General features: G+C 38.3%; 1 protein-coding gene across 1 annotated transcript in view; it reads left to right on the top strand.

Moving 5' to 3' along the window:
- The window catches only part of RGS7BP (regulator of G protein signaling 7 binding protein), a gene marked incomplete at its 3' end in the record, with an annotated part of 115,313 nt that overhangs the window by 74,212 nt on the left and 25,948 nt on the right, over positions 1–15,153 (top strand). Inside the window, exon 3 of the mRNA XM_079918562.1 lies at positions 1,133–1,263. Coding sequence (XP_079774688.1) covers positions 1,133–1,263 — 131 coding nt within the window. The remainder of the gene's footprint in view (positions 1–1,132; positions 1,264–15,153) is intronic.

Genomic DNA, 15,153 nt, shown 5'->3' on the forward strand with positions numbered 1-15,153 from the left:
TCTACTAAATAAGTATTCAAAATATAAACTTATTATCATTGTAAAATGCTATGTAAATACAAATTCTTTATAGTGTGATTCCAGAACTTAAATAAAAATGAAGCCACCATCTTTTTTCTGATAGTAGCGCCTGACATTATGCCACTGACCACTTTACAAAAGAATCAAATCCAGATGCTGCATTGTTTAGTCAGATTTCATTGCATTTTAAATGAATGGAGATAAAAATAAAGATAACACATTAGGACATTTGACAGAGTTCCCTTTTAGACTTCTTTCATTTCTAATCTATCTCTAAGTTGTATCCCTTTTGTTTAGTTCGCTTTATTCAATACATGCTATTTTACCTGCATATAAAATAGTGTTCTATCAACAACTAAGTCCTCTCCTCTTAAAAAGTGATCACTCCATGTTTTATCATATTCACATTTGTTTGCTTTACCACAGTTAATAGAGAAAGGCTCAAGTACTTTATAATAAATTTTAGAGCATAAATTCAGTATTTATTTAGGCTTAGATTGTTAAGCAAAATTATTAGAATTTTATTACTTTTCTTTTTTCATAAATTTTTCATTTTTTCACTAAAAACACTTAGCCTTTGAAAAATTAACCATAGCAAACAATAAAGGATGTCCTTTAGACTGAGACAAAAGACTGATAAAAATAATTTGTATCTTGGCTCTCTAACCATATTATGCTAGGGCCTTAATACTAAAGAGCTATCTTCTAACTGGTAACTGAATAGCTCTTCATTAGTTTCTCTAAAAATAAGAGTTTTTAATCTCTTCTTGCAAGCTAGGATAGTCTTATGGTTTAAATATATTTTGGGAGTTTGTTCCAACAGTTAAATTGAAAATGTCTGATATTTTCAATTACTTAAAACATTTATGATTTTAAGCTCCTAGCAGAGATCTGCTGCTGAAGGGGAAAAATATTAAGAGCTGTTATTCAGAAAGACACTTATGTAAGAACTGTGACCTTGGTTATTGGTTTGAAAGCAAGAAGTCCTATATTTTAGACCCAAGGCTTTAGAAATCTTTAGTGGGCATTTTCCCCTCTCAGAGCTGAGACAAATGGCTGATGAGTGAAATCTTGAGAATGTTCACAGCTTTTCTCTTTCATTCTGTTGCAGCCCAGAAGGTGGTGAGATCCATCCAGAAATCTGTCGGCTCTACATTCAGCTGCAATGCTGCTTAGAAATGTACACAACAGAGATGCTAAAATCCATATGTCTGCTGGGGTCTCTTCAATTTCATCGAAAAGGTATCTTCATTTAATATATTGCCATAAACACTGAGAAATGTTAAACAAAACCTCATCTTTTGCAAAGGCCTATATGTACCATTTGTCTATCTACACACAATTGGAATGGATATAAATGTTCAGGAAATGTTTGATATAAATGAATAAAAGAAGTCTATATCAGTACTATCAAAGTACATAAGAACATTGACCACCTTGAATAGAAATTGTGGTAGAAACAATTCTCAAATTTATTATTTTACCACTTGTGAACATGATTTTGGCTAGAATCAGCATGGGCAGCCAAATTATATAATGATCTTACTAGGGCAGAAAATGCTATCCAAGATTGCTGCTACTTCCCTAAATGTATTTGGTTGCAAGACGACAAATTATAAGTTGTGTCCCAAAGATTTAAAAATAGGAGGAACTCAACAAACAAAATCTCATTCCCTGGTTTAAGCTATAAAGAGACTACATTGGCTTAAATGAATTAAACCTCTAGAGGCAGCAGTGGCTTCAGCATGGCTTGATCAGACTTCTGACTCCCATTCTGAGTGATGTTCTGCCTTCTGGTGGGGGGAGTTGACTTTACCCTCAAGCTGCCCTTCCCACACATTTGCAAACTGATTCCAACAGTTTCAGTCATCACATATGCATACAGAGAGAATTTCTCCCCTTATAGACTAGCAAATGTCCTGAGCTTCGTTCCAACTGGACCAGGTCAGACCACATGTCTACACTTGAACCAATCACGGTAGCCAAGGGGATGGAATTAAACTGATTGGTTTAGGCAATCAAGGCCCATTCCTGGAGCTAGGAGATGAGTCAACCCCACCCAACCAGTGGCTACTGCATAAAGGGACAGGGTGGAATGGAATGGAATGGATGCTGGGGAGGAAGCCAAAAGTTTCTGTCACTGGAGGATTCAATCTATATTTTCTTTGCTAATTCATTGAACAATAATTTTTGGGAGCCTCCTGAATGCAAACATTTTGTGCTTGAGATCAAGAAATAGAGGGATGCACAGAAGGTAACCTTTGTCTATGATTTAAATTCAGAGATAGAAAAGGTCAGTAAACTGTAATAATCAGGGAAAATCTTTTAGAAAGCGTGGGACTTGAGCTGGGTTGTGAGGATAGGGTTCAGACAGTGAAGGAAAAAGAAAGACCTTTCAGGTGAAGAAGCAGCTAAAGAAGAGATATGAAATCAAATGAGCATGCAATTTGAGAGGAACTAGATGACATGATAAAGTACCTGTAAAAATCAAATCTTGCATACACATGTATGCACAAGTCAGAACTAAAATTATGCTACGCTGCTCCAAAGAGAGATTATTTTCTCGATACATGAATATTATCTTTTTTTTTCCTTCTAAAGGCTGAATTTTCATGGGTTTCCACCTTTACTTCATGTTTGGAGAGATTATCCCCTTGACACTCAGGAGTCCTGATCAGAAAATTGAATACTCAGACACACTGATGACCCAAACAGTTGTCACTGGCCCAATGTCTTTGTTTGTCCTCTCTGTTCTCATACACTGCCACCATCAACCCCCCCCACACACACACGCATTCACATATGAACACACACACAGAGTAGTATTTGCATTCTTTCTAATCATGGTTGACTAGACTGGGTATGGGTCATTTTTTTCCCCAGGTCTGCATTGGCTGTGCTTGCAGTATTTCATGCCCGTGTTGCCCCTGAAATCTCCCCTGATGATTGTCCGTAACACCATGTGACCCCCACTCCCTGTCTCACTCTAACTCCTTGGTTTTTCACCTGGTCTCCCTGCCATCCACTCCTACTTTCTGTCTTTTCACAAATGACTTTTGAAAGGAAGACCCTTCTCTGCTAGCTCTCTGCTTAAAAGTAACAGGGATTCCCTCATCCAGGTTCTTCCTTATCGTATTTGGTCTTGACCACACAAATAAAAAACATATCATCTCTTAACTGACCAGCTCATGTGGTCTGCACTGCCTCCTATCTTCACTATCCGTCTCTGATCCCTGTCCTTCCGTGCCTCTTCCTTTTAAAATAATAAATCTCTGCTCCCTGCTCTAGCACCTAACACTCTAAGTATGACTCTAAAAAGAATATACCTGATGGAATCTTTGATTTCTCCCCATTGTAATTAAGTCTCCAGATGGATTTCTATTTGATTCTTCTAAAATCATTACTACTTAAAGTGCAAATCCTTAGAAAATGCGCTTCAAAATTACCCAGGGTGCTGGATAAACATGGAGACTCATGAATCCTGTCCAGGACCCACTGAATCAGAATCTGGGGGCACTCCAGGTGACTCTGAAACACAGTGAAGATGGATAACTGTTTTGCTACCTTTGAAACAAAAGGAAATCACCCCATCATATGTATAAAAATGGAAACTTTCAAGCCCTTACCTGGCTATTCTTACTCACCTAAGTACATACTTTCAACTTTGTTGTATGCTTTATTCTTTATCACCACTAGACAGAAGTCTGTCTACCAAGAATTAAGATGCCAGATAATATACTCTTTATCCAAACAGTGGTATCTCTAGTGTGGCCTTGGGCTGGAAGGGGTCCTGTCTAGATGAGCTCACTCAGTCCCTTCAAGAAATCAAATAGAGTTGACCCTCACAGATTCAACCAATTGCAGATCACGTACTATGCTTACAATCTATGGCTGTTTGAATCCACAGATATGGAACCACGGATACAGAGGGCCAACTATGGGACTTGAGCCATGGATTTTGGCGTCCATGGCAAGTCCTAGAACCAACCCCCCATTCTCCCCCACACACATACAGATACTGAGGGATGAGTTTAGTCCTCAGAGTCTTAGGGGAATGGTGATTCCCATTCTAGTCTATAACACTCGAAATCTCTTTCTGCTTAGAATCTCTTTCTGGTATGTTTCTTTTAATGCTATGGTAAAAATTCGTATTTTGATAACTTTTAGGTTAGCTAATTTTTTCTCCATCCTAATTTCTTATTACAGCTTGGCCAATTCTTCTTTACTCTTTATCTTCTATCAAGGAAAAACAGGAATTGTAATTGAGTCATTATTTGGGCTCTATATGAGAGTCTCTGGTCAATTTTTTGTTGTGATTAGATTCTGAAGCCAAATTGTTTTCCAATTCTCTGTACTTTTACTTTTTTAATTTATTTATTTATTTTATTTATTTTTGGCTGCGTTGGGTCTTCACTGCTGCAGGTGGGCTTTCTCTAGATGCAGCGAGCGGGCACTACTCTTCGTTATGGTGCACAGGCTTCTCATTGCAGTGGCTTCTCTTGTTGTGGAGCACGGGCTCTAGGCGCATGGGCTTCAGTAGTTGTGGCTCACGGGCTCAATAGTTGTGGCATGCAGCCTCTAGAGCGCGCAGGCTCAGTAGTTGTGGTGCATGGGCTTACTTGCTCCGTGGCATGTGGGATCTTCCCAAACCAGGGCTTCAACCTGTGTCCCCTGCATTGGCAGGCAGATTCTTAACCACTGCGCCACCCGGGAAACCCCTTAATTTATTTTTATTTCTAATTACCTCCCTGACTGCCACCATAAGTCCAGAAAGTATTGAATATCACATTTAGTTTTACTATTGTATTGAGTAGTCATGTGTTTACTCTTTGAAGAAAAAGGTCACACAAGGTTACCGCAGGGGCAAGGAGTATGGTTTGTTTCTGGGAAAAAATAAGCCTCAAATCATTTTAAATCTCATTTTCTGCAGAAAGCTTGAATTTAATAATGAAGGTTGTCCTTCTCTCCCAATTAAGCAAATTATAAATATCCTTTGTCCTTAACAACATCTTCAGTGGACCTTCATGATTTTTGCATGCACCATGTTTCTGAATTTTTGCTGTCTCATAAGTCTGATTGGTACAATCTACTTGGAAATCTTTTATACTTTATAAGATCATGCTATTGCCAAAAAAATGAAGACAAACAGTACTAAGATGATTGTCTTATTTCATGGCCAAGAAAGTTAAAGTAAATTATGGTAATATAAGATAAAAACCCACATTTAATAAAGGCTATTGGATTATACCATGCAGAGTGTGGTTCTGAAAAACTGTGGAGAAGATGACAGATGGGAATAATTTCAGGCATTGTGTAATCTCATATTTTAACACTTAAAGTTTTAGCTTGGGCCATTACTTGACAAAGTCTAATTTCTATGTTTATAGTGAAAAATAGTTTCTCTCACTTCTTCACAGTTAGTAGGTAGGAAGTCTTTCCCCACAAATGAATCCATGTATCATATTGACCATTATTGCCTGTTTCCTGACACCAGATAAAATGCGACCATGGGTTTCATTCACTCTATTGGCAGAAAGTGAAGCCAGATTTCTAAGAGAATTGATGATCCTGCCGTTTTGACCACAGCTTTCCTCTCTCCCTTTCTCCCCGCAGTCAGTCAGTTTTGACAACCTTCCCATTCTGAAAGCAGCAGAGAAGAGAGAGCACTCCAGTGCAGCCCCCCTTCACATGTGAACTTGCTCCTTCATCTTTATTTTCATCTCTCCTTGCTCTCTCAATGGTCTTCTCTGACTCTGTTCCACTCTTCTGCCATCACTTACAGCCAGATTGTCCCCAGGTCCTTTGAGGTATACCATTATCCCTTCCTCCCCCTAAGATAAGATGGGTTCTTCCCCTGCAATGTGCCACCAGTATATATAAAGAGAGAAAAAATGTGGAGGAAATGTAGTCACAAAAGGGGAAAGAAGACAGAGATGTCAAACTCTAGTGGGAGTTGAGAGTTCAAGATGCTCTCATAAGAAATTAATGAACCGCCATCCGTCCAGCAAAATACAGGATAAACTTAAGACAAAGAATAGAATATGAGCAGTAAAGACTCCAGGGTATTCAGCCTCCTATTAAGAAATGTAAAGAAAATGACCCACCAATAAAAGAAACAAGCAACGCAGAGACGGAAATAGAATAAAACCACAAGTAAAGCCTTATTTTCCAATGTAATGAGGCAATTGATACTAAAATAGAATATTAGGTTTGAAGAAATGAAGCAGAATAAATCTTAAAATAGATTATGATTCAACTTATGAGTGGAAACATGCATTTGTTCTTTGAACAAATATTTGTTGAGCACCTGTGTAAGGTACTGGGAGACTGAAACGATCAGGGCTGAAGAGATCCCTGTTCTTATGGAGTATATAGTCTCGTGAAGAGAAATATTCACGAGAATTTCTAAAATTTGGGGGGGAAAATTTCTAAAACTCCCAAACACTAAAATTACAATGTCAATAATTAGAATAGGTAATGTAATAGAAAGTGACCATGACTGGGTGGCTACTTTAGAAGGGATGGTCAAAGCTCTCCGAGGAGGTAGAACTTAATCTGAGATTTAATGACAAGAAGGACACAACTTCATAAACATTGGTATCTAATGCAAAGGACCCAAGACCAGAACAACTTGTACTATCTGGAGAACCCAAATATAACCAACTTCTGGAATGTAAGGGCAATCTAACACCATCTATTACTCTGTCTCCGTGTCCTCATATATCAATACCAAACAGTGAACAGGACACAATATTCATCACCTTTTGTCAAAGTAGATGTCAGCTGAGGACTAGGATAACAGCAATGATAATAGCTTCCACTTATTGTATACTTTCTACTTGCCAGGGGCTTTATACGTGTCATCTTATTTCATCCTCAAGTATCGTTTTTCCCATTTTACTGACAGAGAAGCTGAGGCTCAAAGAGGTAACTTGTTGTCCAAGGTCACAGAGCACATTAATCCTGCTGCAAAGTTCATGATTGTTCCACTACACCAGACCATTTCCCACTAAGCCACATTGGAGAAAGGCAAGAGAACATATCAAATCGGGAAATGAAAGATACTAGCACCATGGGCTGAATTTTATCCACACATCTGACAATGATTGGTGCGTGTATTCCAGAATACCATGTTTAATGGCTAAAATTTATTGTATATTTAATTTCTTACCAAAATAAGTTCAGAGAGTTACTTTTAAGATGAGAGGGAAAGTTAACTGCATAGATCATTTAATGATTTATAAGATATTTGCTGTGATCCAAAGGGAGCATGATTTAGCCATGATACCCATTAAAGGAAAGTTGAAATTAATTAACTATACAGTCAATACCGTCTGCACATTGTTCTGCTCTACCTTGGGGGTTGGAAATGGAGAAGTGAAAGCCTCACAGGGACCTCCCTCAAATGTGTTTCCATTGTCTGCTCTTCTCCTGTGCCCTGTGATTCTGCTTCCTCACTCAGCTAATGGAACCACCAAGATGACTACTACTCTGGGGTCAATGATAGGACTACAGTGTCACAAGGAGCACAGAGAAGGACACAGGGCGGGGGAGGGAAATAGCCCTGTATCGGAAAATGTTTATTTCCCAGTGTATGGGCAAGAATGGATTTCTGTTTATGGTATAAGTATTATTTTCCACTATGTGTTTATGGCACTATGAATATCTTCTTACCACAGTGTAGAAAAGCCTTTGAAACTATTTTTTAATATAGGCAAACAACTAACTGAACTAATATAACTTATTTCTATTTAAATTACATGCTTTTTGGAAATGCAAGAGTAAAAGTGGATTACTTAACAAACAGCTTACATTTCCCCAGTCCTTTTCACACTGGATGGAGTTATAAATCTCCTACCCGTTATGAAAATGCATGAGAGTGAGAGTAACCATGTGGATAAGCTTCCACGCATCTCATGTAAACTGTGTTCATTTAGTTGTTCACAGTCAGTATGAAAACTGTCCCGAGAGCCTTCCCTGTGTATAGTATCATAGCAGATAATGTGTCAAGAGCACAAAGGACATAGGAAATTTGCCCCTGCCGTCAAGGAAATGATAGTGCAGTGACAGAATATTAGCTCAGAGAAGATTAGTGTGTTTTGTTTTGATTCCTAGAGAAATGTACACAAATGGATAAAACTGACTCTGCTGGACATCGGAGTCCAAACTCAGGGCCTCCAAGGAGACACTATGGCAATGCTTCCTACTGTCACGATAGGCTGAAGACAGGCAGGCAAGAAAGGAGTGGAGAGGAGAAGGGGAAATGGAGAGAGGAAAATATGAATAGAAAAGAAAGAGGATGGGAGAAATGAGATCAAGAGGAGGAAAGAAGTCTCCAGAGTGGAGTGTGATAAAGGGGCCTCCACTCTAAATAAAGGACCCCAGCCCAGTCTTCTGGGACTCTTGAGGCTGCCCCACAATCACATGTGGTTTTTTTCCTCCTAAACAACTGACCATTTCTCACAAATATAAGAATAACTAGCCTTCCAAACTGGTATGTGCTCATGTGTGGTTTCCCTTAACTTTTCCTCAAACATGCCTATTATATTATCCATAAACAGGCTAAAAATACATGGAAATCCCAAAGGAGCTGAAGGCCAAAAGCTTTGCGAGGTCCTGAGGAAAGTGGCCAACTTTTGACATCCTGGTTCTCAACAGTGGTGAAGCCAGCTTAGTGACATTTTAAGGTGCTCTAAAGGCTCCCCTTCTCCCCTCCCCCTCCATCCCCTCCCCAAGAAAATACTTGTTCACTGAGGCCTGAAACTAATGTTTCAGGGGACAGAGTTTTTCATTTCATAATAAAAAATGATTTTAAATGCATAGTCACTCTTGGGCAAAGTAAAACTTTGACTTGAAGTTACCATCTAGAAGCAGCTTGACCCTTTCCTGAGAGCAGAGCAGACAGCCCACCTGATGTTAGAAACAGGTGCTCCTTCTAAGGATAACTGGTCAAACGGGGGAAGCTGGGGATGCAGAACTCAGATAGGCCAACATTCAGGTTTGTGAGGCGCTCCCCTGCCAACTTTTTAATGTGGCTCAGAAGAACATCTATGGAACAGCCCTGCTAGCCTCTCCGGCCTCATCTCTCACCAGCAACCCCATCTCAACAGCCTCGGCATCTTGAACTACTTCGAGGAACTTGAACTTAGAAGTTCTTTCCAGTTGCTCCCTCTGCCTGAAACATATTGTCCACCCTGCCCCACTCCACAACGATCCCTTTCACCTGGTCTACCCTATGCTTTCTTTGGTTTGTAACTTAGATGGGACTTTCCTGCAGAAAGCTTTTCCTGGCTCTCCAAGGCAGGGCCTATGCCCATGCAATGTGTCCCCCAGGCACGTGTTACATTGAGGGGTAGACACCTGATTTGTTGTCTGTTGTCCTTTCCAGAGTTAATCACCTTGAGTGTGCTCACCATTGTATCTCCGGCATTTAGTACAGTGCCTGGAGCAGATAAAGTTTCAATTAATAATTATTGAATAAGCAAAGGAATTTGCTTTCATTCTGCATCTGTTGTTAAATGAGAGGGAGTATAATTGGAGAAAAAGAAGCTTGTCCAGAGATGTTGGACTGAACTCATACGTATATTTCCCCTCCTACTAAAAACCCATCGAAATAACAGCAAAAGATATAATGAAAAGAATAAATCCATATTCGTTCTTATATTTGTCAGGGTAGGGTAACAGCTGCATGAAACATCATCAAATCTCAATGGATTAGAACAATGAGAGTTCATTATTCACCATTGTCATAGTCCAGTGCCAGAGCTAGGGTGGGGTGGGCCCTTTTATTCTTTCCATTCCCCAAATCCATCCAATTGTCAGGGGAGAAAAGAAAGCATGGATGTTCCCATGGGAGGATTTTTAGAAGCCAATCTGGAAGAGGCATACATCACTCTTACTCAGAATCCATTTGCCATAACTCTGTCAAATGGGTCCTACTAATTGTAAGAGGAAAAAAAAATAGAGGTCGGCAGACACAAAACAGTCTCCCATGGCCCTGAAAAACAAGGAAGTATGATTTCAACAAACCAGAAATTGAGGAATTTCTCAAAGCTAGAAAGCAACAGGGATTGGATTGGTAGATATAAATGAAGAAATGAAGCCACAACCAATAAGAAACTCAAGAAACAAAAGAAATTCATGCAGGAGAAAAATACGACAAAAATAAAATCAATTCCAGACATACTTCAAAGTAGGAGTCAACAAATACAAATCACAGGAAGGATTTCTGGAGCTGTTGTCAGGGAAATAAATGTTTGAAATTGCATTCAGGAAAAGCTGAGCTGCCCCACACTGAGTAACCAAGACCATCATTGCTTACCCCAGGAGGACACCTGCTGTGAGTGTCAGGACCAGGCAGCAAAGCAGAACAGAGGGTGAAGTAACTCGAATCCTCCATAAGGACTGCTGCAGAGGAAGAAGAAAGTGAGCACATGACTCCAGTGTTTTTTCCCAGGCTAAATTGTTCCACATATCTCTTTGGAGTAGGAGTTGTAAACAGGAAACTCAAAGCAAACACGGGACCCAAAAAATAGGCTGTGTGCCCAGGTAAACTTATCAACGGAGATGAGAAGCACCCTGAAGACAAGCTTTAGACACACCTTGTCCAGCCACACATCCTGCCCCTTTTCCAATCACCAGAAGGAGGATACTCATCAGAATGATGGGCAAAGAGAGATCCTCAAGGACAAAGCTAAACAGACGTCCAGGGATTAGCAGATTTTTAAGAAAATCAACACCCTGAAAGGGAGGTACCAAATGGCAACACGCAAACAACTAATACTTGATGAACAAATTTTAAAGTAGAAACAGATGAAGAATTTAAAATATAAACGTAATCAACAGATTTATTTTAGGTCTGTCATACCTCAAAAGCAGTAACTGTAACAGAAAGGAAGCAACGGGATTTGTTGGAAATGAAAGTGCTATCCATCAAATAAAATTTTAATAGATGGGTTAATTAGTGTTGGGAGACCATTCTCCTTCAGGCTCTTGCATTTCAGGGAACAGAGTTTTTCTTGCAAAGTGAGGCACTGACTGCCCTTTGTTTTACACTATCTTTTCAAGGATGTTTATTTAGTAAATGTTCTTGAAAAACAGAGACAGTGCCTCCCCTCCAGAGCAAGGCATGCTTACGATTGATTCAGCATAATGAAAATGTTTCCCGGCGCAAAGGGCAGACATGCTTATAGAAGACTTCAGATCCTTAATCTCAGGGTTCCTGAGATTAAGGTTCCTTTGTATGTGTGGAGGTATAATGATCTGGCTCTTCTTGTGTCTCCCTGTGGGAATTAAAACTCAAGAAATTAACACAAATGCTGATACTCTACTACAATTTTGTGAGTGCTAAATTTTCTTTGTCTCTAACCCAGAGTCTCGTGTCTCTTTCCAGGATCCATGAGATTGTGACAAGTTAATTCACAGGTAGAGGGAAATCTCAGACCCTTCACAGTTCTTAACAATTATTATAATGGAAATACTGAGAGCCTAAAATAGGGACCTGAAAGGTCAAGTCTAGGTATTCTCCCAGAGCTCAGCCCCCCACAGTGAACATAGAATATAGGGCTAATTAAGATCCAGAGACTCTAACATGAAATAGGATTCTGAAAGAATAGAGAAAACAGAGAGAAATAGATAATTAAGAAAAATAGAAAAACTTTTTGCAAACCTAAAGAAATATTTATATTGAAAAGGCTATAACATCTTAATAAATCACTCCATAGATTACTTAATATTTACAAAGGGAAAAAGAGTCCTCTACCATGGTAAAAGCTGGAAGAAATCACCTTAACCAAGTAATCAATACTTAACTAACATCATTAATAATGGGACAAACACATACACTTTCTAATGCAATGCACTAAAAAGGACACAGTATCACTTCTATAATATTCTTGCCAAAAATGTTTACTCTGAACCTAGACTTGTGGAAACAATCAGACAAATCCAAATTTAAAGACATTCTTTAAAACTGGCCCAGACTCTTTATTCAAAAATATCAATGTTATGAAAAATGAAAAAAGACAAGGATGCTATTCTAGATTAAAAGAGAATAAAGAAACATGACAATTAGATGTGGTACATAATCCTTATTTGGATCCTTCAATGTAAAAAAAAAAAGCTATAAAGGACATTATTGGAACAAATGGGGAAATTTGAATATAGAATATATATATACATATTAAATAATAGCATTGTATCAAATTGAATTGAAACATTTAAATCAAAATTAAATAAAGTTTTTCATGTGCTAATTGTTTTAAGGTTATGTAGGAAAACATTTTTGTTCTTTAGGAGTTATATGTTGAAGTATTTGGGATAAAGTAACATTAATGTCTGCAACTCTTAAATGATTCAACAAAAAATTATATATATATTATACATTTATACATATACACGTTATACACATAATCCATATATATGAAACCTATATATATATGTATATATACACACACCCACAGAGAATGAGAGAGATAAAAGAAGAATATGGCTAAATATTAAAAATTGGTTAAACTAGAATATTTAGATGTTCATTGTATTATTCTTGCAAGTTTGCTATAGGCTTGAAACTTTTCAAAATAAAAAATTGGTGAAAGTAGATTGCAAATGCCAATCAAATGCCAAAAAATGGAGTAATATATAAAACACCCATAGCTAGACATATTTAGGAACCATTTCATAACTCAAAATGTTTAAAGATAAAAAATTTTCAGAGGGCCATAAACAGGCTACATACATAGCATCCTTGGGTATAGATAGAAGAAAGGGAACAATATCATCCAAGTTGTGAGAGAAACTTAGTTAGAACATAGATTTTTATATCCAGCCAATTAGAATTTAAGTGTGCATACAGCAAGAGAGAGATAGAGAAGAAAAAGTATTTTCAGTAATATAAAGAATAAGAAATTTTGTATTCAGAGATCTCCTCTGAAATAATGTCAAAGATATGTTCCAGCAAAATGAGAATGAATCAAAGAAACAGGAAGATATGGAATCCAAGAAACAGTGGAATACAAAGAAATTGTAAGCCATAAATACACAGCATTAGAGATATGAAACAGTTACAACAGAAAACCAAACTATTAAAAATGTATTTAGTGAAAAATTTTCTAGGACAAATGAGTTATCAAATTTAACTTAAGAAGAGTAAAATCTTTTAATAAACCATTAAACCTAGACAGTACTGAAAAAATAATCAATGAGTCATCCTTCAATAAAGTTCTAAATCTCAGATGGTAGTAATTTATAGTTTCACCTACAGTGGAAATTATCAGTATCTATTACATAGAGAGAATTCTTACAAATCAACAAGACAGCCCTATTTTTTTTACCATCTTTATTAGAGTATAATTGCTTTACAATGGTGTGTCAGTTTCTGCTTTATAACAAAGTGAATCAGTTATACATATACATATGTTCCCATAGCTCTTCCCTCTTGCATCTCCCTCCCTCCCACCCTGCATATCCCACCCCACTAGGTGGTCACAAAGCACCGAGCTGATCTCCCTGTGCTATGCGGCTGCTTCCCACTAGCTATCTATTTTACGTTTGGTAGTGTATATATGTCCATGCCACTCTCTCACTTTGTCCCAGCTTACCCTTCCCCCTCCCCATATCCTCAAGTCCATTCTCTAGTAGGTCTGTGTCTTTATTCCCGTCTTGCCCCTAGGTTCCTCATGACATTTTTTTTTCTTAGATTCCATATATATATATGTGTTAGCATACAGTATTTGTTTTTCTCTTTCTGAGTTACTTCAGTCTGTATGACAGACTCTAGGTTCATCCACCTCACGACCCAATAACTCAATTTCGTTTCTTTTTACGTCTGAGTAATATTCCATTGTATATATGTGCCACATCTTCTTTATCCATTCATCTGTTGATGGACATTTAGGTTGCTTCTACGTCCTGGCTATTGTAAATAGAGCTGCAATGAACATTGTGGTACATGACTCTTTTTGAATTATGGTTTTCTCAGGGTATATGCCCAGTAGTGGGATTGCTGGGTCATATGGTAGTTCTCTTTCTAGTTTTTTAAGGAACCTCCATACTGTTCTCCATAGTGGCTGTAGCAATTTACATTCCCACCAACAGTGCAGGAGGGTTCCCTTTTCTCCACATCCTCTCCAGCATTTATTGTTTGTAGAGTTTTTGATGATGGCCATTCTGACCGGTGTAAGATGATATTTCATTGTAGTTTTGATTTGCATTTCTCTAATGATTAATGATGTTGAGTATTCTTTCATGTGTTTGTTGGCAATCTGTATATCTTCTTTAGAGAAATGTCTATTTAGGTCTTCTGACCATTTTTGGATTGGGTTGTTTGCTTTTTTGATATTGAGCTGCATGAGCTGCTTGTAAATTTTGGAGATTAATTCTTTGTCAGTTGCTTCATTTGCAAATATTTTCTCCCATTCTGAGGGTTGTCTTTTCCTCTTGTTTATGGTTTCTTTTGCTGTACAAAAGCTTTGAAGTTTCATTAGGTCCCATTTGTTTATTTTTGTTTTTATTTCCATTTCTGTAGGAGGTGGATCAAAAAGGATCTTGCTGTGATTTATGTCATAGAGTGTTCTGCCTATGTTTTCCTCTAAGAGTTTGATAGTGTCTGGCCTTACATTTAGGTCTTTAATCCATTTTGAGTTTATTTTTGTGTATGGTGTTAGGGAGTGTTCTAATTTCATACTTTTACATGTACCTGTCCAGTTTTCCCAGCACCACTTATTGAAGAGGCTGTCTTTATTCCACTGTATATTCTTGCCTCCTTTATCAAAGATAAGGTGACCATATGTGCATGGATTTATCTCTGGGCTTTCTATCCTGCTCCATTGGTCTATATTTCTGTTTTTGTGCCAGTACCATACTGTCTTGATTACTGTACCTTTGTAGTATAGTCTGAAGTCAGGGAGCCTGATTCCTCCAGCTCCATTTTTCTTTCTCAAGATTGCTTTGGGGCTTCCCTGGTGGCGCAGTGGTTGGGAGTCCGCCTGCCGATGCAGAGGACACGGGTTCATGCCCTGGTCTGGGAAGATCCCACATGCCACAGAGCAGCTAGGCCCGTAAGCCATGGCCGCTGAGCCTGCGCATCCGGAGCCTGTGCTCCGCAAAGGGAGAGGCCACAACAATGAGAGGCCC

This window comes from Stenella coeruleoalba, assembly GCF_951394435.1.
Source record: "Stenella coeruleoalba genome assembly, chromosome: 3".
In the NCBI taxonomy this organism is placed as follows: domain Eukaryota; kingdom Metazoa; phylum Chordata; class Mammalia; order Artiodactyla; family Delphinidae; genus Stenella; species Stenella coeruleoalba.